Here is a 26908-nt window from a genome sequence, read left to right on the forward strand (position 1 = left end):
ATGGGAATTGTGCGGGGTTTGGGAGGCGGGAGGAGGGGATGATGGAAGGTCGAAGGCTAGTGAAGGTGGTTCAGCTGCTGTTTTGTCCTTATTTTTCAGGCAACGATTGCCTTGAACTGGAGAGTTCAATGGCTGAGAGTAGGCTCCGGGCTCCGGACCTAGGTGGGTAACAGGTCAAACCTAGGGATGCGAGGTCACAGTTGCTACTCGCGCCCCAGAGTCTCTTGAGAAGAAAAGGCCGAGAAATGTTAGCTCTTAGGGTTTTCTAATTACTTTGTGTGGCGGAGGGGGAGTGGGGGAGTGGAGTATGTGTTGAGGGATGTCATGGATCATTTAGAAATTCATGATAAAGGTCAAACAAGAGCTTTCAGTCAGATATTATGAATAAGATTAGAAGACTTGCTAATTATTAACTTATAAAACCCGTATTCATGGTTATTTTTACCATAAAATTCTTAAAGTTATCGATAAACTTAAACGGCCCCACCCAATTAGATAAGTATTTTAGCATGTAGTCACTTCCCTCAGTACTGCCTTCTCCTCTCTTAGCATCATCTAGTTTGAGTTCCGGATTGTTACAGATATGCCATTTGTTTGTTGCCTTTTAAACAGTGATACACCTCACTAAATTATTTACTCTCCCTTCCCATGTCTTGTTGCTTTCTTCTGGATCTCTTTCTCTTTTTGCTGATGAACTTTCTCCAAGAGTGTTTTCAAAAGGGGGCTTTATGTGATAAACTTTCTGAGGCTTGTATGCCTGAGAACATGTTTATTTCACCCTTGTATTAAAATTCTTGAGTCAAAGTTTTTTTTCCTTCAACATTGAAAAATGACAGTGGTTTCTTCTTGAAAAACAGTACGTGCTGTTGAAAATTGATGTCAATCTGATTCTTGTTCCTTAGTTTGTGACCTGCTTTTCTCTGTAGAAGATTTTAGATTATTCTCTTTAATATTTGTTCTTAAAATTCACTATACCATAACCATGTGTGAATTTTGGAGGGTTTTAGTTTTCATAAAAATAAAATTATGAGAAATGAAAACAAAAATTACAGTTTTATGCTTACACAGTTTATTTTTTATTTTTATTTTTTTAAATTTATTTATTTTTGGCTGCGTTGGATCTTTGTTGCTGCGTGCAGGCTTTCTCTAGTTGGGGCGAGCGGGGGCTACTCTTCATTGCGGTGTGAGGGCTTCTCATTGCAGTGGCTTCTCTTGTTGCGGAGCACGGGCACTAGGTGCACAGACTTCAGTAGTTGTGGTTTGCAGGGTCAGTAGTTGTGGCTCGCAGGCTCTGGAGTGCAGGCTCAGTAGTTGTGGCACACGGGCTTAGTTGCTCTGCAGCATGTGGGATCTTCCCGGACCAGGGCTTGAACCCATGTCCCCTGCATTGGCAGGCGGATTCTTAAGCACTGCACCACCAGGGAAGTCCCTATGCTTGCATAGTTTAAAAGGCCAAGGTATATCTCACACACACACATACACACAAAAATGGGAGTTGCTCCTCCTTTCATAACTCCTGATTCCCACTCCCTAGGGTACAACCATTTATGCTCTTTTAGCTATTTCTTCTAGTATTTACCTTCTTATTTCTAAATAGCATGCTCATACTGCTTTTGTTGTTTTCAATTTTAAATTATATCTATTGACTTTCTAATATAGAGGATAAAGATTTTTCTGGCCCCCTCTTCTCTACACCACACATAAACACATACACATTTCCCTCTCCTCCCATCCCCCCAATATATATGTAGTAATTTTTGTTGTCATTTTTGTATTTACATTATGATGATATTAGCTGAGCCATATAGCAAACTGAAATAAGCTTTGTTTTCTGTGTATGGATCACTAATTCATGTCCAAACTCTTTGCCAAAAATATAAACCTCCTCTCAATACTTTCAAGCTCATCAGAGAAGCAGTTTCTTCTTTGTCTGGGGGACATACTTCCTGAGACCATTTGTCTTAGTACTACAGTCTGGTCCAGCTGTGCACTAGGCCTGTTGCACTCATTCCATCCTAGGATCTCCCTTCATCATTCTGTGGAATTCCCTTTGCCGCTTTCCTCTGTAGGGTTCCCTGTGTTCTAAATTCCGTATTTTCCTCTCTGTTTGTTTATGTCCTCATTTTGGTCGAGTACATCTTCTAGTATAGCTTCCTGAGAAAGTATGTGACAAGTAAATTTTTTGAGACCTTGTAGGTATGACAATTCTTTATGCCACATAAAGAGTTCTAGGTTGGAAATAGTTTTCTCTCAGAGTTTTGAAGACACATTTCATCTTTTAGCTTCCACTGTGCTGTGGCAAAGTCTGATGTTGTCAGTATTTCCACCCTCCTCCTGAACACTGACTGCAAGGGCCTAGACCCCATGTGCTCTGAACCACCCCTACCCCATCTAGCATGATTGCTGTCTAGCAACAATACTGTTGTTATTATTGTCTCTCTTTTTTACTTCCGAATTAGTCGTCATTATGATTGTTTTACACAGTCAGTGATTGTTTAGATTTATACATATTTTTACCAGTTTGGGGACATTTCAGTCCTTCCTTCTGGGTTCAGTTTCCTTCTTTCCAAAGTACACCTTTTAGAAGTCCTTTAGTAATAATTGGTTGATGATAAACTGTTTTGGGCTTTTGTTTAAAAAATGTGTTTAGTTTACCTCATTCTTTATTTAATCAGATGTAAAATTCAAAGTTGATGTTTATTTTCCCCCAGCATTGTAAATACTTATTTTAATAAAATTAAAGTATTTAATAATTTAAATACTTATTTTATAGTCTATGTCTGATCATTCTGTTTGAAGCTCTTGGGGATCCAATCTTGCTGTCTTTAATTTCTGCTAATTCTTATCCATGATGGTTTGTTTTCTTTGTGTGTTTTTTAATGTTGGAGTGTGAGCTAATGTTTGATGATGCTTTATCTGAGGAAATTCAGGGAACTCTGGACTGAGCTACGGACCTCTAGAGTTGTTTTGCTTTTGATTATTTGAAGTGTGGCCAAGGTGTTACTAGCTGGGATTACTTTTTACGTTAATCTCTCTGGTGGTGGTGGCAGTGGGTTCTTAGACCACGTGACTAGTATGAATTTGAATTCCAGACTCTTGGGAAGCCTGTGGTTTTGGATTCTCAGTGAAGACTTTCCTTTCATGTGGAGCCCAGGCTAAGATAGATGGTATTTCTTTTTGTCTCTTCTGGTGGATGGATTATTTTCTGGCTTCCCTTTTCTCCTAGATTCGTGCAGCAGTTCTCAATCCTCACTCCCCACTTTAGACTGGCACAAGACCTCATCTCCAGGGCTCCCTCCATCTGGCTCTTCAATCCTAAGCCCTTTGCTTTTAAGCCCATGGACTTCCTCAGGGCAGTCAGCATTCACTTTCACCACTGTGGTTGTCAGTTTTCTCAAAATTTGGGGCCCTTCTGTTGTCCTCTTACTTATCAGTGGACTTACCAGTTAGATGGGATTTGAATTTATATTTCAACTGGTATTTTGAGGTATTTTGTATTAGGAGGGTTTTTAGATAACCTGGTCTCCAATATTGCCTGAAATGAAGCCAAAATCCTCTCTTTCTCAGTGTCCTGAAATTTCATGACCCATTTTATTTCATGGAGCTAGGTGAAAACTTTCAATCTGGAAGCTTACTAGCATACACAGCTAGTAAGAGGGTGAGGCAGGACTCAGAACAAAGGCCTTTTCTGTAAAATGCCAAGCTGACTTTCCAGTATTTTCTGTCTCTATATATACCTAAGACTTTCAGGAAAAGGGAGGTTTATGGGACCAGAAGGTAAGTGCTTGAGGGTCAGGTGCCAGCTGAGGATGGGAGAGCAGGATCTGGTTTAAGCATTATGGGAATGATAATGATGTGTAAGTCAGAGGTCTCTTCCCAAAATAGTTCCCAGTCTACTGGGAAGGTAAGAGGTGGACCTGAAGGAGTGAGTAAACAAGAATATGAAGCTGAAAATACTAAGAGGACAGACAATAAGTCATATGGAACTCAGAGAAAGAAAAACAGTATCTCATCAGGGCAAGCAGGGTTTAACTGAGGAGGTCCAATCAAAAGTCTGACTGGGTGGTAGATAGGAAAAATGCAGGGATTCATGGAATCAAAGAGTTTTAGAAGATTTTTAAAAATACCAGGTCCATGGGACTTCCCTGGTGGTCCAGTGGCTAAGACTCTGCGCTCCCAATGCAGGGGGCTCGGGTTCGATCCCTGGCCAGGGAACTAGATCCCACATGCCTCGACTAAAAGAATCCGCACACGGCAGTGAAGATACCACGTGCCGCAACTAAGACCCAGCGCAGCCAAATAAATAAATAAATATTTTTTAAAAATAAAATCAGGTCCAAACCCCTCATTTAAAGTCCAGCAGTTTTACTAACTGTATCTTGGTATCAGCTATTCTGGGTCAATTTTTTGAAGTATGTGTCATGCTCTTTCAATATGTTAGTTTCAAATATGTATTTTTATTTCAGGAAAGTTTTTAGTATTCTGGGTGTTTTTGTTTGTTTGTTTTAGTTTTTGTCTTCAGAGACCCTGATTATCTGTATATTAGAACTTCTGTGCTTATCTTCAGTATTTGCCACTTTCTCTTGAATCCTTTTTATCTCTTCAAATGTTAACATTTTGTTGTGGAAGTTTTCAAACCTGCAACAAAGTCGAAAGTAACAGCGAGCACAGACACACCACTTAGATTTTACCATTGACATTTTATTTGGTGTGTGTGTGTGTGTGTGTGTGTGTGTGTGTGTTTTGGGTTTTTGTTTGTTTGTTTTGTTTTGTTGTATTTTTGGCCTCACCACGCAGGTTTTGGGATCTTAGTTCCCTGACCAGGGAATGAATCTGGGCCCTGGCAGTGAAAGCACCAAGTCCTAACCCCTGGGAATTCCCTATCATTGACATTTTAATACATTTGTTTTATCACATATCTATCCATCTTATTTTGATACACTTCAAGTAATTTGTAGACATTATAATAATTCAGCATGCATTTCATTGACCAGAATTCCATATTTGTTTGTAGTTTTTTTCCTTTTAATGTAAAATGTGTATACAATGAAATGCACAATTCTCAAAGGTATGTTCATTAAGGTGGGGTTTTTTTAGCTTTATTGTGTTGTAATTTACATACTGTAAAATTCATTTGTTGTAAATGTACACTTGCAGTGCTTTTTAGGTAATTTACAGAGTTGTGCAATTAACACAACACTCTAATTGCAGAACATTTCCATCACCCGAAAAAGAACCTCATGCCAGTTTGCAAACACTCCTCATCCCCACCCCCAGCCCTAAGCAGCCACTAATCTAATTTCTGTCACTATATATTTTCCTTTTCTGAACATTTCATAAAAATGTAATTTACAGTATGTGGTCTTTTGTGTCAGGCTTTTCTCACTCAGCATATTTCTGAGGTTCAGAACTGTAGCCTGTTGCTGTAGCCTGTGTCCATAGTTCATTCGTTTTTATTGCCAAATAATATTCCATCATATGGATAGACCACATTTTGCTTACCATTTTATTTACATTTGAATTGTTTCCACTTTCGGGCCAAAATGAATAATGTGCTATGAACATTCTTGCACAAGTTTTATTTGGAAGTATGTTTTCATTTCTCCTGGGGTTATGCCTAGGAGTGGAATTGCTGGGTTTCGTGTTAACTCTATACTTAACCTTTTGAGAAACTGCCATACTGTTTTCTAAAGTGGCTGCACCATTTTACATTCCCACCATCCACGTATGAGGGTTGGGTTTCTCCGCACCTGGGCTTCCCGAGGACAGGAACACAAGTCTCGCGTCCACCTTGGTGGACGGGTGCCCGAGGCCTGGCCAGGTGCCGTGCAGAGGCTGTTTGCGAGGGCTCATTGACCCGCAGGACTCTCTCTTACCTCAGGCTTCTCACTTTGCTCCCCTTTGTTGTTGTTTTCTAGGGGCTCAGCTAGGAGTTTCCAGTTGTCTGGGACAATGCCAGAAGAGCTCACCAGATGCTGGGAGGCAGCCCTTTTCTGGAAAGTCCTTTTACTTGGATCTGCCCACTGGCAAGAACCTCCAGTTTTTGACGGGAGCCATCCAGCAGCTGGGTGGGGTATGTAACCTGCTTCTCTCCTGTGGTATCACGTACCTTTGTGCGTTGTAGGGCAGGAGCTGGAGAGGGATTATATCTGTGACCTCCAGGTATCTTCAGGGGTATCACTACATCTTCCAAAGCAATTTAAGTGTAAACCATTTTTTAAAAATAAATTTGTGCCCTAATTGGAAAAATAATATCTGTTCATTCTAGAGACTTTGGAGAACATGGAACTGTTCAAGTAACAACCATCATGGTGATATATTTATTTTCTTGTGGATTCTTTTCTTCTTTCCCGTCCCTTCCCTTCCTCTTTCTTTCTCTCTCTCTCGTGGCTTTATTGATATATAATTCACATACCATACAATTTACCCATTTAAAATATACAGTTCAATGGTTCTTAGTATATTCACAGAGATGTGCAAATTGTGTGATTACACAGTCAATTCTAGAACATTTTCATCAGCCCCCCCCAAAAAACCCCATACCTGTCGTCAGTCACTCCCCATTTCCCTCAACACTCCCAACCCCGTATAACCACTCATCTACTTTTTTAAATTTAATGCTTATTTTCTGTGTAGCTATGGTCATGAATACATTTTTGATTGCCAGCTTTTTGCCCATAACCTTAAAGCATTAGCACTTTCCTATCATTCTTACCCCTCATGGACATTCTTTGTAATGAGTATATAATATCCTTTTGAGTGGATTATTAATTTATTTAGCAGTTAACCTGTGGGCATTTAGATTATTTCTAAATTTTAGCTCTTATAAATAGGACTGTGGTGAACAACTTTGGGGAAAAAGCATTTGCTGTATCTGAGTCCATTACAATATTTTCTAGAGCACATCATACAGTACTTTTAGTAAGGGGTTGACAGGGGTATTTCTGTGTTTAGAAAATAGGATGGTAACGCTTGGCCCAAAAGAGGCAGGTAACTGGGGAAATTGCACGAATAGGATCAGAATGCAGAGGCTCTTTGCCATCAAACGAATGGAAACTCAGGGATGTAGAAACTCAGCAATGGGGATGGGCAGAATGAGGATTATACAGCCAAAGCGGCCCAAAATTACATGCTGAACTTTCAGTCTGTTCTTTCATTTAGCCTTTGCTGTGTAAAAAACCACCCCAGAACTTGGGTTTAAAACAATTTATTGTTTCTCACTGTTCTGTGTACTGGCCGAGTGGTTTCTCTGCTGGTTTCATAAGGGCTCACACCTGCAGCTGCGTTCGGCTGCAGGGTCAGCTGGGCTGGAAGGACCAAAGGTGACCTCACTCACACAGCTGGCAGTTGGTGCTGGCTGCCTCTATGTGACTTCTCATATATTGTATGAGAAGTGTCTTACATACATCATATATATATACGCCATCATATGTACATACAGTGAGCTAAACCAGCTAATTTGCAAGGTGGTCTTAGGGCAGCTTTCCCAGAAAATGAAGGGAGAAGCTATAAGGTCTCTTGAGGCCTAGGCTGTAGAACTCACACATATTACTTTCACCACATTCTGTTGGTCAGAAGGAGTCCAATTCAAGGGAGTGGACAAATAGGCTCCATCTCCTGATGGGAGGAACAGCAAAGTCAAAGGAGTGGGTTTGTTGGGATGGGAGGAACGTGTGGCCCTGAAATCATCTATCTTTTTGCCATATTACAGAAGATAGGCACACTCCTTCAAGCCATAGCTTTAAAGATTTTTTTAAATTGTGATAAAATGTATATGACGTAAAATATGCCTTTTTAACCATTTATAAATTCATTCTTTTAAGTTCATTGGCATTAATTACATTCATCCTGTTGTACAACCATCACTATCTGTTTCCAAAACTTTTTTCACCCCAAACAGAAACTCTGTAACCTTTAAGTAGTAACTTCCCATTTCACCTCCCCCAGCCCCCCGTAATGCAAATCTACATTATGTTTCTGAATTTGCCCATTCTAGATACCTCATATCAGTGGAATCACTGATGTTTGTCCTTTTGTGTCTGGCTTATTACACTTTAGCATAAGCTTTTCAAGGTTCACCCATGTTGTAGAATAGATCAGAGCTTCATTTCTTTCTCATGGCTGAATAATTCTCCATTATATGGATAGACCACATTTTGCGTATCCATTCATCCATTGATGGACACTCGGGTTGTTTCTGCTTTTTAGCTATTATGAATAATGCTGCAGTGAACATTGGTGAACAAGCATCCATTCGAGTCCCTGTTTTCAATTCTGTTGGGTGTATACCTCGGAGCGGAATTGCCGGGTCATGTGGTAATCCATGTTTAGCTTTTTGAGGAACCTAAACTTTTTTTTTTAAAACCTAAGTGTCAGGTTTCTCATCCAGTCACACTTTAGAGAGATCGTCCATCCTTACTTTCACAGGTGTGCTGGAGCTGGCAGCTACTGGCTCACGAGAACCAATTGTTACCATCTCTTTCCAGTTCCACATTCACTGATGTCATCTGGCTAGCTTGAAATCAGCTACAGTAGTATTTTACCCCACAGAAATTGGCAAATGCTACAAAGCGGGTTTTTTCACCCAGAGAGTTGGTCATTAAGCATTTACCAGCTCACTACTGTTTATTTCCATCTTTTCTTCCCACAGACATGAGTTTTGTCATTGTGTTTCCGGCACTGTGTTGGGTTCTTGGGGTGCAAGATGAGTCAGACCCTCTCAGTGCCGTGACGAGCTCACAGGTAGGATAAGCAGACATTTAGGCAGCTGAGTCATAGCCAAAACCCATTTTTGTTTCAGGCTCCTTTTGGTAGGGTGGTCAAGATTACCGGTGCAGCGTCTGGATGTCCCAGTGTATCTTCACAGCAAAATCTTGGCTTAGCCAAGCTCGAATCATCTCCGATCACTTCAGTGTGCTCTCACTCCATGCAAACTCAAACTAGTCAAACACTCAGAGCCTCCGGGCTTCTGCTGCTGGGTCAGTTCTGGAGACAAGAACCTGTGTTATATATATATATATAAACCCTGTGTTTTATATATATATATAAACCCTGTTGTATTGCAGGATGATGTCTTCTTGGGGGCCTGGCACTGAACTGCATTTGGTCTATTTAAAGACCTTGATTCTAGAACTTCTGGCAGCCAAGATTTCCTTCCCCTACCTCTCGATATTGATGATTCTACTTCTGCCTTTTGGGTTTTAGCCACCTCTGTGATCTGGTTTCAGGTAATTGAGGGGTTTCTGAGCAAAGAAGTAAGTTACATCGTGTCCAGCCGCAGGGAGGCGAAGGCCGAGAGCAGCGGGACAAGTCACAGAGGCTGCCCCAGCCCCAGCGAGGTCACAGTGGAAACCAACCCAAAAGGCAGCCGTGCCAGGCCCGCACAGAAAGCCGTGGACTCGGTAAGAACCTCATGGGGCAGGAAGTGTGTGTCCGATAAACGAAGGAAGTAGGCCTCAGTGAGCCCGCTTCGGCAGTTTCTGGTTTTAGTTTCATCTGGTTTATTTTAATCTCACATCTGAATTCAGGGGCTGAAACTATCTTATCGTAGCTCTGGATCCACACACCTCAGTGACATGCTATCCCCACGCCCTCCCTTCTGTGATAAATGTTCACTTTTTCTGGGACTTCAGAGTCTGAAGTTCAGAAACAGTAGGAGAGTCCTCTGTAAACCAGAGAGGGCTTGTTGGATTGGCCGAAGCTTGTCCGCTGGGGAGCACGGGCTCTTCAAGAGAGGTCTCAGGACGTTTGTAACGCTGGGTCTTGGGTGAATTCAGAATGCCCTTCACCAGGCTCCAAGCTGCCTGGGCTGCAGCTCCCTGTGGGTGACCTGAACTTGAGTGTGGCTTTACCTTTACCTCTGAAAGGTTCTCACTTCTGCCACTTCTCAGCTGTCACTGCCCCCAGCTTTCCGAGGGATGTGACTCCCAGACGTTCTCGCCAGCCCCCGTGGAAACACCTGTTTGTGCACAGGTGGTCTCCATAGCCGCCCCCATTGCTCCTCTCTTCCGCCAGGTGCCTCTGAGTAGAGGGAAGGAGCTCCTGCAGAAGGCCATCAGAAAGCAGGTGAGCTGAGGGGGGCGGGCTGGAGGCCGGTGTCTCGGGCACAGGGGCGGAGTTAGCCTTGCCTCCGGAGGTCCTTCTGAAGCACTAACACAAAAGGCACACCTGGCAGACGTGTACAGTTGTCGAGATTTTCTCCTTGCAAATGAGGAAGTGGGGCTCAGAGAAGTTAAGTAATCTGCCCAGAGTCACCCAGGGTGGAGGTGCTAGAGCCAGGATTTGACTCCATGATCTTTCCAACTCCAGGGCCTCCCAAGAGAACTTGGGAGAAATGCTGTGGCACGTGTCAGACTTTGTACGGCTTTCACAAGTAGCTGTTTATCCTTTTTGTGAGAATCCAGGGCCATTACAGTTAAGTGGCAGGAGGAGGAGTTAAGGTGATCTTGCAAAGGAGTCGTTCGGGTGCCATCAGTGGGTGCCTTGGCTCGGGCTGTGACGCGGGAGGGTGGGGTCGCCGGACTCGGGCAGCCAGCGTGGTTTCCTGCTCGATGACGGTGACCGTCACCGGTGTTTATTGTGTCCTTCTGGTCCCAAGGTGGCCGGAGCAGAGCCTATAGGCAGATCAGCAGTCCGTGCCCTCCCGATGTGGCCAGCCCGTGCGGAGGACAGGGTCTTCCTGGGGGTTGGGGTCAACTGTCCAGGCTCTGTGCTCTTGCCCCTGTCTGCCCCCACCCCGGAACAACCCCGCACATGTATGACCCGGAGCTCCCAGAAGCCAGGCCAGCCTGTCCCCTGGTGGTCAGGCCTTGGGGGGGGTCTCATGCTCCTGCCTGACTTGGCTTGTCTTTCCAGGGCAGCGGCGGCGGAGGCGGTGGCGGGTGCGGCAGCAGCCTCCTGAGCAACGCCCGCTCCTGGGGGGTGCGGATTCTCCACGTGGATGGTACCCTTCCTGCCCGGGGCCTGCAGAGGGGAGGGTTGCCAACTTTGTCTGGGAGCCTCGGCTGTGATAGGGACCAGAGTCGTGTACTAGTTGAAGCCGAATGTACTCAGTTACTTACCGTGTTGCTCTGCTAAGGTGGGGGGGCTTGGAGAGCAGCACTAGCAATAGCAGAGCGCAGGTGCTGGGAGGTGCTGCTTTGTGTAACCCACACGACAGCTCTCCTCAGCTGGTGTGACGATCCTGTTTTACAAATAAGAAACAAATCCTAATATCCATGACCCCTCATCAGGTATTTACGCTGTGCTAGGAATCGCCTTATTTAATCCTCACCGCAGTCTTCTGCCCATTGTACAGATGAGGAAATTGAGCCTCAGAGAATGGATTAAGTAAATTATCCATAGTCTCACCAGGAGTGAATAGTGTGGCTCACATTCCCACCTATTTTGGCTCAACTAAATTTCATGTTCTTTCTTTCCTCTAGGGTTGCCTCACACTATAACTACCTGTTTGCAGGTTATAATAAATTTACATGAGAATAGCTGTCTAATCGGCCGGCCCTCACACCCAGCTGCACTTTGAGTCTGGGGTTTTTTTCTCTGACCCATTGAAGGGGGATGGTCCAGATCCAGCCCTAGATCTGTGGTCGGTGGGGGGATGCGGGTGGTAGGGAACTGTCCTGGGGAAGATCCTGGTCTGGGATGCTGGGGGGTTCCATCGTCACTGGAAAACCAGCCATTTCCGACTTGTTCTAATTTCCCTGCCTTCCGTGTATTAGAGAAGCTGCAGCATGTGTAGCCCCTGCTGGGTCTGCCACCTAAGGGTGCATCTGAGTAACTGCCATGGCTCGGTCTCCCCCACGGAAGCCGCTCTTCAGTAATACCTTAAAGCCCTTTTTGGGTCATAAGGCACCTCCTGTTCAAGACTTGTATTCAGTGCTCCAAAGCCAGCTTAGGTACTTTTCCAGGGATAGAGGACCCAGCCCTCTCTTTTATTATCAGCAGGTGCAGAGATGACACGTAGCCAGAAGGTGGCAGGCAAGGCTGGTGTGATCCAGTGAGCCAGGCTGGGTGAGAAGTTTAGTCCCCCAGCCCCAAGATGGGGCTATGCTGGGGAAACGAGGAGAGGAAGCCTTTGGCCGCAGCCCTCTGTTTCCTCCGCAGAAATGATGATGCATGTGCAGCAGCTGTCTCTTGATGCGCCATGTGTGAAGAAACAAGGGCCAAAGAAGCCAGAGGTAGGTCATTCCCCTGAACTGAAGGGCAACAGTAAAGTCTGTGACAGCGCTGGTAAATCCATGACCCACTCCAGCCACCTCCTTCTGGCCTTGACTGAGAGGAGCTCGGCCTCTCGGTCAGCTCGTCCCAGGTGCTCACAGCCCTGTGTTGCCCTGTCTTCTCTCCTCCCTGTGCTACCTGCACATCCCCCATGCTACACCGAGGCATTCATTGCGGCCTGGGCTGTGGACTGCCTGCAGGTAGTCCTGGCCTGAATAAAACATAAACACGCATGGCCTGCTGGCCAGGCTGCCCTTCTGGGGATGGCTCTTGGCCCGGGAATGAGCCTACAGATTGCATGGGTGGCGGCAGCGGGGTGATGGTGTTGGAAATAGCTGCCATGTTCCAAATTCTTGTTTGGCTTTTCCTTCCTCTGCTGGAGTTAGAAATTGATGTGTACCACATCAAGAGAGCCGGGCTGATTTAAAGCCACGGGGTATTCACCCACCCTGAATCCAAGGAAAACTTAAGCCCTACAGGTCCACCCAGGGCCTGATACCCAGGAGCAGAACCACATCCAAACCAGATGGTGTGCTCAGCCTCGACACCCCTCGCCCCACGCCCTCTGGTTTGGGCATCTTTAGGGTTTTGCTGCTGCTGCTACGTAGATTTACATTGCTCGCATTTGGGAAAAGTATACAATGGAAGTCTCGTTCCCCTCCGACTCCTGCTCCCCAGCCACCGAGCTCCCTCCCTGAGGTCAACAATGTGAACAGTTTCTCAAGTGTCCTTCCAGGACTCCAAGCATCTACAAGCAGATACGTCAAAATTCCCCCCTTTTACGCGAATACATAGTATTTTTACTTTGCTTTGTTCGCTTAATAATCTCTTTTGTAGTTACTTGGGACCCTTTCGGAGCAAGTTCTGGGTGCAATCTGCTAATAGGTGAGGGCAGGTGGAAGGCTTCTTCGGGCTGTGTTTGCCCCGGCCGTGTGGCCTGGAGGAGAATCTGGAACCTCCTCGGGCCCAGAGGCACAGACAGTCATGGAGCCGTTGGATCTCTCATCCTATCCACACCCTCCCAACTCTTTAACTGATTTTTAAAAATTGGTTCCATTTGGTTTTTAATATTAGCTTTGATTTGACCTTGGCCTAAAAGTTGTTTTGTTTGTTTGTTTTTATTTATTTTATTTATTTATTTTTGGCTGCGTGGGCCTTTCTTGCTGCATGCGGGCTTTCTCTAGTTGCGGCGAGCGGGGGCTACTCTTCGTGGTGGTGCACAGGCTTCTCATCGCAGTGGCTTCTCTTGTGGAGCACGGGCTCTAGGCGCACAGGCTTCAGTAGTTGTGGCACATGGGCTCAGTAGTTGTGGCTCGCGGGCTCTAGAGCTCAGGCTCAGTAGTTGTGGCGCACGGGCTTAGCTGCTTCTCAGCATGTGGGATCTTCCCGGACCAGGGCTCAAACCTGTGTCCCCTGCATCGGCAGGCGGATTCCTAAGTACTGCGCCACCACAGAAGTCCCCTAAAAGTTGGTTTTGACAAACACAGTCAGAGTATGCAAGATAGGTCACCGTAAGCAAGAGGCGATGTCTTCACCCTTTTCCTATCAGCTGCCCTGAAATGGCAGCCATGCCGAGAAAATACAGGCTGCCGTTAGCAAGCCCCTACTCTGCGTCAGGTCTGTTACCTGCTGGAATTTCACCTGTGCCACATCCAAAGAGTTAAGTGGGAACTCCGCACATCGGCCCTCTGGCCCTCGCTCTTTGCTCTGCCCTGCATTCCCTGTACAAAGTCAGCTGCCGTGGAGATTCACGCACAGAGTTCACCACCCTTCAGGTCCCTGGGGAGGTGGAGGGAGCCGTGGTGCTCAGGTCTGCTCCAGCTCGCAGTCCAGCCGTGGGCAGGAAGCTAAGTGGGGCAGACCGGTGGCAACTCGGCTCACTGGACCCAGTTCCTCGACCCCCCCCCCTCCCCCCGGCTCCCTCACGTCCTTAACCTATTTTCCCTTTCCATTTAGGGAACATGTCCAGCAGAGTCAAGAACACGGAAAGGTCAGTGTGATAGCTCTTCCTCATTTAATTGCCATCCCTCCCTCCCTAAATGCTTCCCCACGACTCCCTCTGTGGCAGCATCTGCTCACTTTTCTGCGGCAGGAAGCAAGTCCAGGTTGTGTTGCCCCATCATGTTTCCAGGGCCTGAGCTTCGGAGGGGAGAGTGGTGGGAGCGAGGCCTCCACGAGCAAGTCCCGGGCTGCTGGGCCGGGCCTTCTCTTTAGAGCCAAGACCTCATACGGTCGCTCTGGCTCCTGCATCCTCTGGCTGTTCCTGGTCATTGATCGAAGTTCAGCATCCTTTTCCTTCTGATTCAGGAGCAGTTTGGGGTGGGCACTTTGACAGCTGCCTACCACTTTCAGAAATGCCAGACTCCCTGAAATTGAAAAACAGGCAGATTGATAGGCCGGGCTCTGGGCTCCTCTTGGACAGCAGGAGAGTTTCTCCCCCTGGATGTTTCTCCCAAAGATGCTCTTTAAGTGGCATTTATTCGTGCACAAACAGGAGCTAAGAAAAGTCACTTGGCACCTCTCATGTTTGACATTCAAGGAAATCTGTAGGGGAATTGATTTTAATCACTGTCTCAGTTAATTAGAAAGACGAGAAGTCGCCCCAAAAAGTAATTAATGGGAGCTGCTGCTGCGAAAGGAGAAAGGCTGCTTCTGTTTGGGCACTGGCGGCCTGGAGCAGGTCTGGGAGCTGAGAGGGGCCAGGCTCTTTGGGGATTTGGTGGCTGCTAGTTCTGCCCAGGCTTCCAGTGCCTTGGCTGCCCCTTTGACAGGACTTCTGGTCATTGTGGGAGCGTGGAAGTGGTTTATAATGCCTACAAGAGTCTGTAAACTGTGCAGAGAGGCAGCTGGTAGGGGATGAATCTCTTGATTAATTGACTCCAAATTTGTCTTCTCAGCACCCCTTTGCCCTGTTTTTTCAGGAACCAGATTTCACTTTTGATATTTTTTTACTGTCCTTCTGCCAAGACCTCAAAACGCTCTTTAGCTCCCTTCCTCACTGCTCCTCCCCTCAAAAAACCCAGGATCCTCATGGAGAATTCTGTCTAGGAGCTGTTCTCAGGCCCCTTGGGATTCTGAGACAGCAGGAGTAAAGGTCTGGGAAGGAGCTGAGGCTTTTAGCAGAAACCGACAGGGGCTAGGTTTCTCCCACGCAGCCAAGTTTCTGACGGTCGAGGTTGACAGCGTCCAGCACCCCCACGCAGGAGGCTGAGGGCGGGCACACCCAGGACCCCGGGCCCCCTGCAGCCTCTCCCCCGCAAGAGTTGCTGCCTCTCTCCCAGGTAGAGGCTGGAGGAATTAGGAGTGGGTGCCTCGCTCTGCAAATGGAAAGGCTCACCTCGGGGTGGCGAGTGTTCCAGCTCCGAGACCCTTTTAGGCTTTGGCAGAGCCTCGCCTCCCTGAGCATTTCCTTCATGTAGAGCTCAGGCCCCGCACCGGAGCAGACAGATGGCTAACGGGCACACTCTTCCTTCCAGTGGCCAGACTGAAGGCACCGTTCCTCAAAGTCGAAGATGAGAGCAGGTGAGTGGGCCACCAGACGCACATGGAGGAGAGGTACTCGGGGGCCCCAAGCTGCCATGGGGACATGGAGCCCCTCAGCCCTGCACTTTTGTCTTCCCCGGAAGCCCCTTTGTCCCCTCTGTCATGGAAAAGTCTCACACGGTGCCTCTCAGGAGGCACCGTGCCCAGCCAGCACTCCTCTTGGTCATGAGTCAGAGGTTAATGACCCTGTGTGTGAATTCCCTCCTTTTAATGCTCTGCTTTCATGAATCCATGGTGTCCCATCCAGGCTCAGTTTTGCTCCTCATTTCCCCCCACATGTACACTGACACTTAATACCGAATCATTGCTGGTATTAGTGCTAGTACACTCTTGGATGAAGTGAAGATCTCTGGGGTGATATTGGGGTTCCCTTGTCAGACCACCTTGTACTTGATGAAGCCTTTCTGTTTGGCTGTGTAAAACCCTTTCCTGATACATGTTATCTTGTGACAGCCCTGGGTAAAACTGGCATGAGAGTCCATCCTCTTCCCAGTGGGGAAACTGAGGTCAGAGAAATTAAGGGACATGAACACGGCCACTTTGCTAATGAATCTTAGCCCAAAGCTAGAATCCACATCCAGCCTGGCGCCCTCTCCATTCTGCCCTGTCTGTCCCCCATGAGGGCCCCTTCTTACCTAGAGCAGGAAGATCACATCGATGATAACCTGATGAGCTGTTAGCCACCTGGGTTACCACTGACTCTTCCGTAGAAACTAGATCAGGAGTCTGTGAGAATCTAGAATTAACCCAAAAAGTTTTTTAAAAGAGAAAAAGCCCACATGTACCCAGCAGCGACTCCTGCACCAGAATTCCCTGTGTCCCTCAGCTCAGGTGGGCCAGCTAAAGACGCAGCCCCAGGAGCCTGACCTGCCTGCCCATCCTCCAGATGGCACCGGCACACAGTCCAGAGTTGGCTCTGGCAGCTCAAAAGCCAGTAGAAAGAACACAGGGATGGAAGGAGGCCCTCTCGTCTGCTGTTCCAGTGGGCCGGGAGGCACGTCCTTCACACTCAGCCCCTTCACCACCAGCTAAGTCAAGTAGTCATGACTCCAGCGCAGCGGCTGAGACACCGCCAGGGCCTCAGTATCTCTGCACACGGTATGCACAGGCCGTGTCACTGTTAACCGGAGCAGGGTACATGCGTTTGTGTGCCCCTGGCATCGCAGGCAAGATCCAAGTGGAGCTGAGCTTTCTCACGATCCTTTTTTACGTGTGGTTCTAAAGCAGACGGTCTTCAAAGCCCAATGTAGCCACACCAACCTCAACTTTCCAGTCTCCTAAGCAGGAACAAAGAAACATGGAGGAGGTGAAAGGCGGGTACCAGGGCCGTGAAGGGCGCCTCCTTCTCCTTCAGGGTCCAAGAAGACTTTTTTTTGGCTGTGCCGCACGGCTTGCGGGATCTTAGTTCCCCGACCAGGGATCGAACCCGAGCCGCGCCGAGTCTTAACCACTGGACCACCAGGGAAGTCCCCGAGAAGACTCATTTGTTAATTCACTCCTGAGGCCACGGGGCTCTTACTGTGCCACCCAGCAACCCAGGGCCTGCTCTCCTCTGGAGCACCAGCCACTGCAACCCAACACGGTGTGCCCAGGGTTTGCTGAGTATCCACAGATCACCAGATCTGGCTCTGAAAGTCTCCTGAATGTGAGCAACTTGAAGCAAACCCCCCAAACCACTCAGTATAGGTCTGACTATCCAGAACCTTCACTGTGCCTCTCTTTTCCTTTCAGAGCACCACCCCTCAGATAGTACAAAGTACCAGCCCAGAGCAAAGATGTTCCTCTTCGTGAAACAGGAAGATCACTGTTCTGGTTTAAACATCCTTGCATTTAGATTCTGCCAGGCTAGAGTCCTCAGAGGTCACTTGAAGATCGAGAAACAAAATGGAAAGATGGGAGGAACTAGATCAGGAGTTGGGAGACGTGGCTTCCCATCTGGACTTGGCCACTTACAGGCCGTGAGCCCTTGGACAAGTCACAAAACCTTTTGGGCTTCGTTTCCTCTTGTGTAAAACAGGGTAACACCGTTGTCCCGCTCAGCTCAGAGGTTACAGGATTCAGGGGAGGCAGTAAGTGTAAACAGTCTTGGAAAGTAGACAGGAAGAGTGTTAATTTAAAATATTAATCTAACCTAGTAAGGGAGATGAGAGCGTTGTTCTAGAATTTAAAAGTTGGGCAGGTGAGAGTGGAATTCTCGGGAGCTGGGCCAGCCCCCCTTCCTCACCCTTTCCACTCCCCCACTGTAGTCAAAGTGGAAGTTTTCTGTGTTTCAGGAAGTTTCGTCCTTTCCACCATCAGTTTAAATCCTTTCCTGAAATTTCTTTTCTGGGACCCAAAGACGCAAGTCCCTTTGAGGCCCCGACGACTCCGGGCAGCTCGCACCATACCAGGTGGGTCTTTCTGGTTCCGGAGTACCAAGAGCTGGTTCCAGGCCAAAGTCCTCTCTGTCAGGGGCCTGCTGGTCAGATTTGGGAACGGCCATGTGTTAGCTCCTTAGGCGAGGTCTATTCCGGGAACTTAGCCCAGAGGAGAGAGACACCAGGAGTGTTCATCCGTTTTATTTGGTGCTCTGCATCCATACTGAAGAATTTGACTTGTGTCCAGAGGGCAAGAGCCCGGTTTCTGAAACTCGGATTATAGACCACCTTCATCAGAGTCCTCTGGGGTCCCTTTAAAAATGCAGGGTCCTGGACTCCACACTCATAGAATCACGGTCTCCGGTGATGGAGGCCCCAAACCTGCATGTTCGTGGGCTCCCCATGTGATTTCAGTGCACATCAGAGTTCGAGGCCTTTTGGGCTAAACATGGGGGCGGGGGATCTGGGGGACCTGCCACACCATGCGGTCCAGAGTGGCTTGTAGGCTGCTCGGTACTCCTACTCTGCAGATGGGTGAGAGTTTGAACCTTCACTGACCAAATCACAGAAGGAAGGCGGTTCGGGTGGTGGCCTGGACACCTTCTCAGCCCCTTTCTAACTTGTGGGCCACAGGGTTAGTTTACAGACCAGGAGAATAGAAGGCAGATGTTCAGCCTGAGGGTCCCCAGGGCTAAGGAGGACCTGTGGCTCCCACCAGCAAACAAGGGCCACATGGTCAGGAAACCGTGCTAATGGTAAGAGAAACAGAAAGGGAATGTGGCAGTAGATGGAAAGCAGAGGAAGGCAGAACAGGCTGGGGTGACGTCCAGGTGCCCTTCATCCCTTTCCCAGAAGGTGCAAGGGACAGCAGAGAGGAAGTCATGAGGCCGATTGTTATATTTTGGTTCCAAATTCAAGAGTTACAAAGGGTTTAAAGTGAAAAATCTATATTCTACACCCATCCCCCAATCTCCAGACTGTGAGTCTCTCTCCAGAGAGAGTTTATGGACAGAAGTACGTTGTGTACCCTTTGTTCCCTCTTCTCACAATATTCTTCCCTGTGCTGGATCTCCCTTTTCCACTTAATATATCTTAGATTAATTTCTATTAGTACCTAAAAACCATCTTCATTCCCTTTAATGGCCGCAGGCTATCCCATGGTATGGATTTACCGTATTTTATTTAACAGACACGTAGATGATTTCCAGTCTTTGGCTATCATAAAAAGTGCTGCAGTGAGTAGTCTTGTTCAGGGTAAATTTATGACTGTTCAAGTATATTTGCAGGATAAATTCCTAGAAGTGGAAATGCCAAGTCAAAGTGGTATTTATAAATTTGTATGTATATGTATAAATATAAATGCTTATATTTATAATTTTGAGAAATGCGGCCAAATTGCTTTTCATGGAGGTGATGCCGGGCTACGCTGTCACCCGCACTGGACCAGAGCCCGTTTCCCCATCCCCTTGGCTAATACTGTGAGCTGTCAGACCTGCTGACTTCTGCCAATCTTACAGATTAAAAACCGTATCTCAGTGTAATTGTAATTTTAATTTTTTTTCTTTTTATGAATGAACTTAAGTATGTTTTCCTATGCTTGATCATTTGAATTTCTTTTTGTGTAAACCTTTTTCATATCCTTTGCCCATTTTTCTATTAAGTTATTGATCACTTACTGATTTGTAAGGAGCCCTTTGTGTTTCAGGGAAATGAGCCCTTTGCTATGTTATTAGTTATAAATATCCTCCCCAGTTTATGGTTTGTGTTTTAACTTTGCTTATGTTTTCTGCCGTGCATATATATTTTTTAATTGCATGTAGTTGAATTTTTCAGCTTTTTTCTGTTTCCTGGGTTTTGTGTCATACTTGGAAAGTCCTTAGGGGAATATTTTGGACCCATTGAGTTTGCTGGGACAGCCAAATACCAATACTCTATAGGCTGTTAAAAATGCAGGACTGACTGCAAATAATAAATGCTGGAGAGGGTGTAGAGGGAAGGGAACCCTCCTACACTGTTGGTGGGAGTGTAAACTGGTGTAGCCACTATGGAAAACAGTATGGAGTTTCCTTAAAAAACTAAAAATAGAGTTTTAGTTTTGTTTGTTTGTTTGTTTGTTTTTATTTATTTATTTTTGGCTGGGTTGGGTCTTTGTTGCTGCACGCGGGCTTTCTCTAGTTGCGGTGAGCGGAGGCTACTCTTCGTTGTGGTGCACGGGCTTCTCATTGTGGTGGCTTCTCTTGTTGCAGAGCAGGGGCTCTAGGTGCGTGGGCTTCAGTAGTTGTGGCACGCAGCCTCCGTAGTTGTGGCGCACGGGCTTGGTTGCTCCGCGGCATGTGGGATCTTCCCAGACCAGGGATCGAACCCGTGTCCCCTGCATTGGCAGGCAGATTCTCAACCATTGCGCCACCAGGGAAGCCCTAGAGTTTTAGTTTTGATGCCATATGATCCATCAGTCCCAAGACATGGAAGCAACCTAAATGGCCATCGACAGATGAAGGGCTAAAGAAGATGTGGTGTATATACACACACACACATACACACACACACACACACACACACACACACACACACACACACACACACACACTGACACACACACACACACACACACACACAGTGGAATACTGCTCAGCATAAGAGACACTGAAATAATGCCATTTGCAGCAACATAGGTGGACCTAGAGATTATCATACAAGTGAAGTAAATCAGGTAGAGAAAGACAAATACCATATGATAGCATTTATATGTTGAGTCTAAAAAATAATACAAATGAATTTATTTACAAAATAGAAACAGACTCACAGACATAGAAAACAAACTTATGGTTACCAAAGGGGAAAGGGGGTGGAAGAGGGATAATTTAGGAGTTTGGGATTAACAGATACAAACTACTGTATATAAAATAGATAAACAAGAAGGTCCTACTGTATAGCACAGGCAACTATATTCACTCTCCTGTAATAAACCATAATGGAAAAGAGTATGAGAAAGAAAGAATACACACACACATATATATATAAACTGAATCACTTTGCTATATAGCAGAAACTAACACAACATTGCAAATGAACTATACTGCAATTAAAAAAGAAGAACTCAAAAAAAAAAATACAGGACTGAAATTCAGAGGAGAGGTCAGGTTTGAGAAAGAAGTGAAAGTCCTCAGTGAAGGTGCAGCTGTGCGGGTCAAATGAACGTGGGTTTGGGTGTGCGCGCAGAGCTGGAACGTCCTCAGGGATTCTTGCTGCCACTCTTGCTGCCGTCCTCACCTGTGGTTTGAGATGTGTGGGCATGGACAGGACAGAGCTAAGAAAGGGTACTTACAGGGAGGCCTCGCCTTCCTTGCTGCCTCTCCTGATGCCAAGTGTAGGCAGGCCAGCCTGTGCCTGCCTGGCTCTGGCCATTTTGGCCCATCCCCGCCCTGGTCTGGGCTCCAGGCCTCCGAGCAGCAGTTCCCGCTCTGAGGGCCCCAGCAGTGACCGCTTTCCCCCACCCTGTCCCCTCCCCAGAGAAGCCAAGGACCAGGAGCCAAGCCAGCAATCGGCCGCCTGCACGGTGCCCAAGAGGAAGAAGGGGTACTGCGAGTGCTGCCAAGAGGCCTTCGAGGAGCTGTGCGGGGTGAGCTCCTTCCCCACCCCACGCAGCAGCTCCCAGCCTGTCCTGAGGCCGCCTGCCCTGCCCGGTCTCTCCCGCCTGGTCCGCTTGTTTCCCGCCCTGGTCTGGTCTAATGCCCCTGCCTCCTCTCACCCTGGGCAGCATCTTCAGAGCCCCCAGCACCGGGGCTTTGCCCTGGAAGGCCGCCCGTACGCCGAAGTGGATCGGATCATCGCCCAGCTGAGCCACAGCTTTGCGGACATCCCCATCCAGGCCAGCCTCCCCGGGTGAGCGCCACCGTGCCGCCCTGCCGCGGGTGGCGGGCAGGACCGCCCTGAGGTGGGAAGGAGCCTCAGGTTGGAGGCAGCAGGGACCAGGCTCTGGCGTCCCTTCCCTTTCTTTCCCACCATCTTCTGTCCTGTTTGTTCAGGGGGGTTGGGGTGGGGGAAGACCTCCATTTGTGGCTTCAGCTGATCAGATCAGGATGGGCCCTGATCAGAGTGTGGCTCCCTTTTTAACGCCCGGGCATCGCCACAGTTGGGGGCGCAGGAGGAGCAGTTCAGCTGCTGTTTCCTGGCATGTGCCTGGTCGTGTGCCTTTCTGGCCTTCCCGAAGTGGGAAGGGGGATTCCTGGGTCCTTCCCAGGTGGGTGAAGCGGAGGACCTTTCTGCTTCTCTAGACGTTTACCCCCAGAAAGGATTGCAGGGGATTCAGCAGAATCCCAGGGCCCTCTGAGCCCCAGCTTCCCCCTGCTGCCCACCAAGGAGCTGTGGCTTCACCTCCCACCCCAAGTCTCCACCCCGGGCAGCCTCCCTGGGCTCAGGTTGGACAGCCAGGACCTGTGCTGCTTTCTCTAGCCACCAAAGGGCACAGCCTCCTGTGTGAAGTTAATAAATGGAACAGCCTCTAACCTGTTCCTCTGGCCAGCCCCGAGCACAGGCCGCAGAGCCAAGAACGGGCCTCTCACAGGGACCCAGAATGGCCAGCTGTCTTCAGCACAACCAAAACACAGAAGGCCCCCACTCTGCCCTCAGCCCCAGCCTCAGCCCGGGAGGACCCCAACTTGCCGCCTGCTCTGGAGTTGAACGCTATGGCCCGCTGGGTGCTTTTATCCCCACAGGCAGCCAGGCTCCTTGGCTTCCGATTGTGACCCTCTGTGTCCTGAGACTCCGCCTCCCAGCCAGCCCTCCTATCTCAGGGCAGCATCTCCCAGGAGGAGGAAAGAAGACGATCACCAGGCCCCAGGTGCCTCAGAGCACGATGGGACAGTGGGCGGCATGAAAGCACCAGCTGAACCTGTGGAGTCTGGCAAGATACCTGGACCAATAGCAAGCCACCAGGAGCCGGGAGGGTCGGCTGATGTCTTTGTGGACTCCCGAGAGACACCAGCGTCCAGGAGCCCTGCTTACCAGTGCCTGCTGACCAGCTCTGGATTTGCTGGACTCTCCTCTGGCCCAGACCTGGCACCTGTGGGCAGCAAGCGGAAGGTTCAGTTCCCCAGTGGCAGTGCCGAGAAGAGGCCAGGGGTGTCCTGGCCACAGGCCTCCTTCTTCGTCCCGAGAGCCCCCAGCCCCTGTGGCACCAGGACAGCCGGTGGCAAGCATCTTCTCTCCCTTCCCCTTCCAGGCCATGAGCCCAGGCTTCTGGCCTCCCTCCAGCCCGTGTGCCACCAGCAGACCTACCTCTCCCTCCCGGGCCCCTGTCCCGGGCAGCCCACAGACAGGCCAGCCGAGTTCTGGGCCACACAGGCCCCCTGGCCTGGGGGAAGATGGCCCCCAGCATCTAAGGATTCTGAGGGCGCAGCCTCTGGCCCTGTCTCCCAGCGGGCTGAGCAGCTCCCCAGCGGCCCCGCAGCTCCAGGCCAGCTGCCAGCCCACCTGCACTCAGCTGTGGGCACACAGACCCCAGGAAGACCTGCAGAGAGCCAGGCTACCTCTTTGCCCCCGCCCCTTCCAGCCAGCGGCGGGGCCAGCTGCTCCCAATGGTTCTGGACCCCCCAGCCTCTCCCTGTCTCCCAGTCCCAACCCGAGCCCAGTGCCAACAGAGAACTACTCCTATGAGTCCCCCTGGGCACGCAGCTCTGGGGCCAGACAGCTCCCGACTCAGGGCAGGTTACACCTCTGCCGAGTGCTGCACACCCAGCCCGGGCTGACCAGGCACACGGGGAGGAGCTGCGCCTGGGGCCTGGCCCTTGAAGTCCACCTGAACAGCTGTGGTCATGGCCAAGCTCTGTGGGGTTGACGGGGCCAGTCCTCCCACCCGCCAGGTCTTCAGGTGGGACCAAGAGGGTCTGGGCTGGGGGCTGCCCTCTCCCCTTCCTCCAGCCACGGCTTGTGCAGCCATGGCCAGCTGCCCAGGCCAGGAGGCAGAGGCAAGGTTGGCGTAGGGAGGGCCCACAGAGAAGCTAGAGCAGCAGGCGCCCTGGCCTGGCTTACCGTCCCTCTGCAGGCACTTGCTCTGCAGAGCCGAGAGGGTTAGTTGTCAGTGTTCAGACACCCCTCCAGCCTCCTTTCCCACAAGCATGTGGCTCTCCTGCTTTCTGAGATGCCTGTGTGTTGTCCCCGCCCCCAACCCCCCAAGCTGGTGCACACAGATCCTCGGGAACATACGAAGCAGAGGAGGGGCTCGGCTGCGCCACTTCCAGAGCTCCCTCCCTGCTGCACTTAGTGGGGGCCTGGCACTGACCTCTCCCCTGAGCCCAGGATGTAGCCAGAGCCCCCTCTGGGGACCCCTCTCAGCTCTTCCCTGCCGCTCAGCTCTGGCTGCCCACCCAGAGTTTGGTTCCAGTGTCAGTGGCTCACCTGCCAACTTCTGCAATCACCCTCCTCCCTCTCTCCTTCCCCAAGGACCTCCCCCCCATTTCTTTCAGCCAAGCCATTAATCTGGAGACAGAGATGAGTTTGCTATCGATTCTTTGGCCACTCTTTTTTTTTTTTTTTACATTTTGTACTGTGGTTCTTCTCACCCTTCTCTGCCTCTGTGTGTTTGTCTCTTTAAATGTGGAAGCTACCAGAAGCCTGGTGCTATTCTGTATCTCATTTTGGAGGAAGAAAGTGGGGCCTACCTGCGGGTGAGGACCTGAGTTGTTAGTTTGGAAATCGAGCAACTATGTGTACAACCCTCATAGAGGTCATGTTTGTCCTTTTTATGCCATCCTGTTAAATTTCACAATCTTGGTTCAGGAGATGTAAAATAAATTTGTTAATAACAAATAGCAAAGAGAGGGGGGCTGGAGTATGTGTGTCGGGCCTTGATCTCCCCTCCAGGGACCTGAGCAGGCTGACAGCCCAGCAGATACAGACAGAACAACTGGTAAAAAGACGGGTGCCTCTTGCAAGTGGGAGAGCATGTGTGGGTGCCACCACCCTCCTGAGGGCTGCGGGGAGGTGGGGCCATGCCTGTCCAGTCTCCTTGGGTCATTCACTGGCCCTGCTGCCCACTGAGTGGTCGCCTGCCGAGGGCATGCTCGCCGCCCACTCCCAAAGAAACTCCTTTGCCCTAATGAGCGTTCTGCTCCAGGCCCTCTCCCCTTCCCTGGGGCCCAGACAGTAGCTTCCTTCTGAGCTCCCTGATGGATGCATCCCTTTCCTTTTGTGACACATGGGCATGCCTCGTCCCCCACTGCCTTTCCCATGAGCTGCCACTCTGGGTGGGGAGCTCCCCCGCCCCTTTCTGAGACCTCTGATAGCCTCACATGCTACTCACTCCAAGACCGATGCACCAGGTCCTAATGCCCTCATCACCATCTGCCCAGGACCTCACATCCAACTGTATGGAATTCCCCTCCCATTTCAACAACTTCCTGTGACCTTGGACATCACATCTCTGCCAGGTCAAGCCCCAAGGTAACATCTCTCCGCAGCCATGTCTCTGTTCTGGCCTCCAGGATATAAGTTGAGAGGAACCCAGGACGTCTGAGATCCGAGCCAGGACACGTAGGTGCTGCTTGACATAAATTAGGCCCCTTGGTGGCTCCTCCACACGGGGACTGTTCAAACCTCCTTCCACTCCCTCCCTCTCAGCAGGTGACCTTGGCCCAGACTCAGCAGGCACTGCCTCGTCCTGCTCAGCATCCCCCTTCAACATCTGACTCTTGAAGGATGCAGTGTCCTTCCTCCCCGCTCTCCCCAGCCCACCTCGCCAGCCTTGGCAGTTTCCTCCTCCAGCTCGCCACCTCTCCTCTCTGCCCAAAAATTCCAGCCTGGAAAACTCTTGCGTTGATTCAGCAGCTGAAAGAAAGCTCCCTCCTGTTCTCTGGCTCCTTCCTGCGGTCTACAGCCACGGCCTCCATGCCTGAACCTCCTTCCCTAGCCAACCTCTGTGTTGGCTCTGCCTGATGCACTCCAATGGGATCTTCCGTTCCAAGGTCACCGGATAACCTGATAATGACCAAAGTCAGGTTTCTTCTCTCTTTTTCCACCTTGTTGAAACCGGGCTCCCCCACTCCTGCAGACCCCGCTTTAGCCTGGATCCCCTCCCTCCCCAGCCTCTGCCCTCCCTACCATGTGCACTGGTTCCCTGAGCAGCACAAGCCTCCAGCCCTCACTGCCTCCCCAGATGTGAGCCTGGGACCTTGTCCTCGACTCCGAGCTCTGGCTCTTTCGGGCGAATTGGTAGCTCCACCCCTGACTCGCTTCTGAGTTCCAGTCTTCACCTGTGCCGGGTGGGAAGGCAGGAGATTTAGCCGCACTCAACACAAGCCCCTCTACTACTCTGGGCCTCGGTTTCCTCATCTTTAAGTGAGGAGGCTTGTTTGAGATGATTCCAAGGGTCCTTCCTCCGATAATAAAATACCATAACCTCCTAGGAATCCCTGTGTCCCTCCTGTCCTGCTGCCACCACGGAGGGACTCTGCTCCGAGCCTGGATCCCCTGCCCGCTTCGTCATACATCTCTCCTGTTTCCTCTGCCAGCCCCAAGGCCCTCCTGTGCACTCTCCCTGCTGACAGTGCTCCCCTTAACCCATCCTGCCTCCCTGTCCTCTCCGCCCCCTCCTTCTCGGACCCCGTCCAGCCAGACCATCGCGGGCAATGCAGCCCCGCGTCCTCACTCTTGGGCCCTGACCTAGAATGACCCTCCAAAACAGCCAGAATGCCCACTCTTCAAGGCACAGCTTCCATATTTTCCACGAACCCTGTAGCCTTCAGGCCACGCAGGCCTGAGTTTAAACCCAGATCCTGCCACCTTGTGGCCTTGGG

General features: G+C 49.4%; 1 protein-coding gene across 1 annotated transcript; it reads left to right on the forward strand.

The window, feature by feature from the left end:
- Positions 1 to 24872, forward strand: DBF4B (DBF4B-CDC7 kinase regulatory subunit). The gene is made up of 13 exons (XM_028499678.2): positions 1 to 16; positions 100 to 162; positions 5919 to 6073; positions 9228 to 9401; positions 10015 to 10065; positions 10855 to 10942; positions 12103 to 12176; positions 14173 to 14206; positions 15693 to 15738; positions 18033 to 18149; positions 21627 to 21735; positions 21874 to 21998; positions 22832 to 24872. Exons 1-13 carry the CDS (start codon positions 1 to 3, stop codon positions 23769 to 23771), a joined length of 1992 nt encoding a protein of 663 aa, XP_028355479.2. The 3' UTR covers positions 23772 to 24872.
- Positions 24873 to 26908: the final 2036 nt, after the last annotated feature.

Source organism: Physeter macrocephalus, chromosome 14 (genome assembly GCF_002837175.3).
Source record: "Physeter macrocephalus isolate SW-GA chromosome 14, ASM283717v5, whole genome shotgun sequence".
Lineage (NCBI taxonomy): Eukaryota > Metazoa > Chordata > Mammalia > Artiodactyla > Physeteridae > Physeter > Physeter macrocephalus.

Coding starts and splice junctions, on each gene's coding strand:
- DBF4B (XM_028499678.2), top strand. Junction 163..5,918: donor GCTCCGGGCTCCGGACCTAG/GTGGGTAACAGG, acceptor GTTGTTTTCTAG/GGGCTCAGCTAGGAGTTTCC. Junction 6,074..9,227: donor CCATCCAGCAGCTGGGTGGG/GTATGTAACCTG, acceptor ATCTGGTTTCAG/GTAATTGAGGGGTTTCTGAG.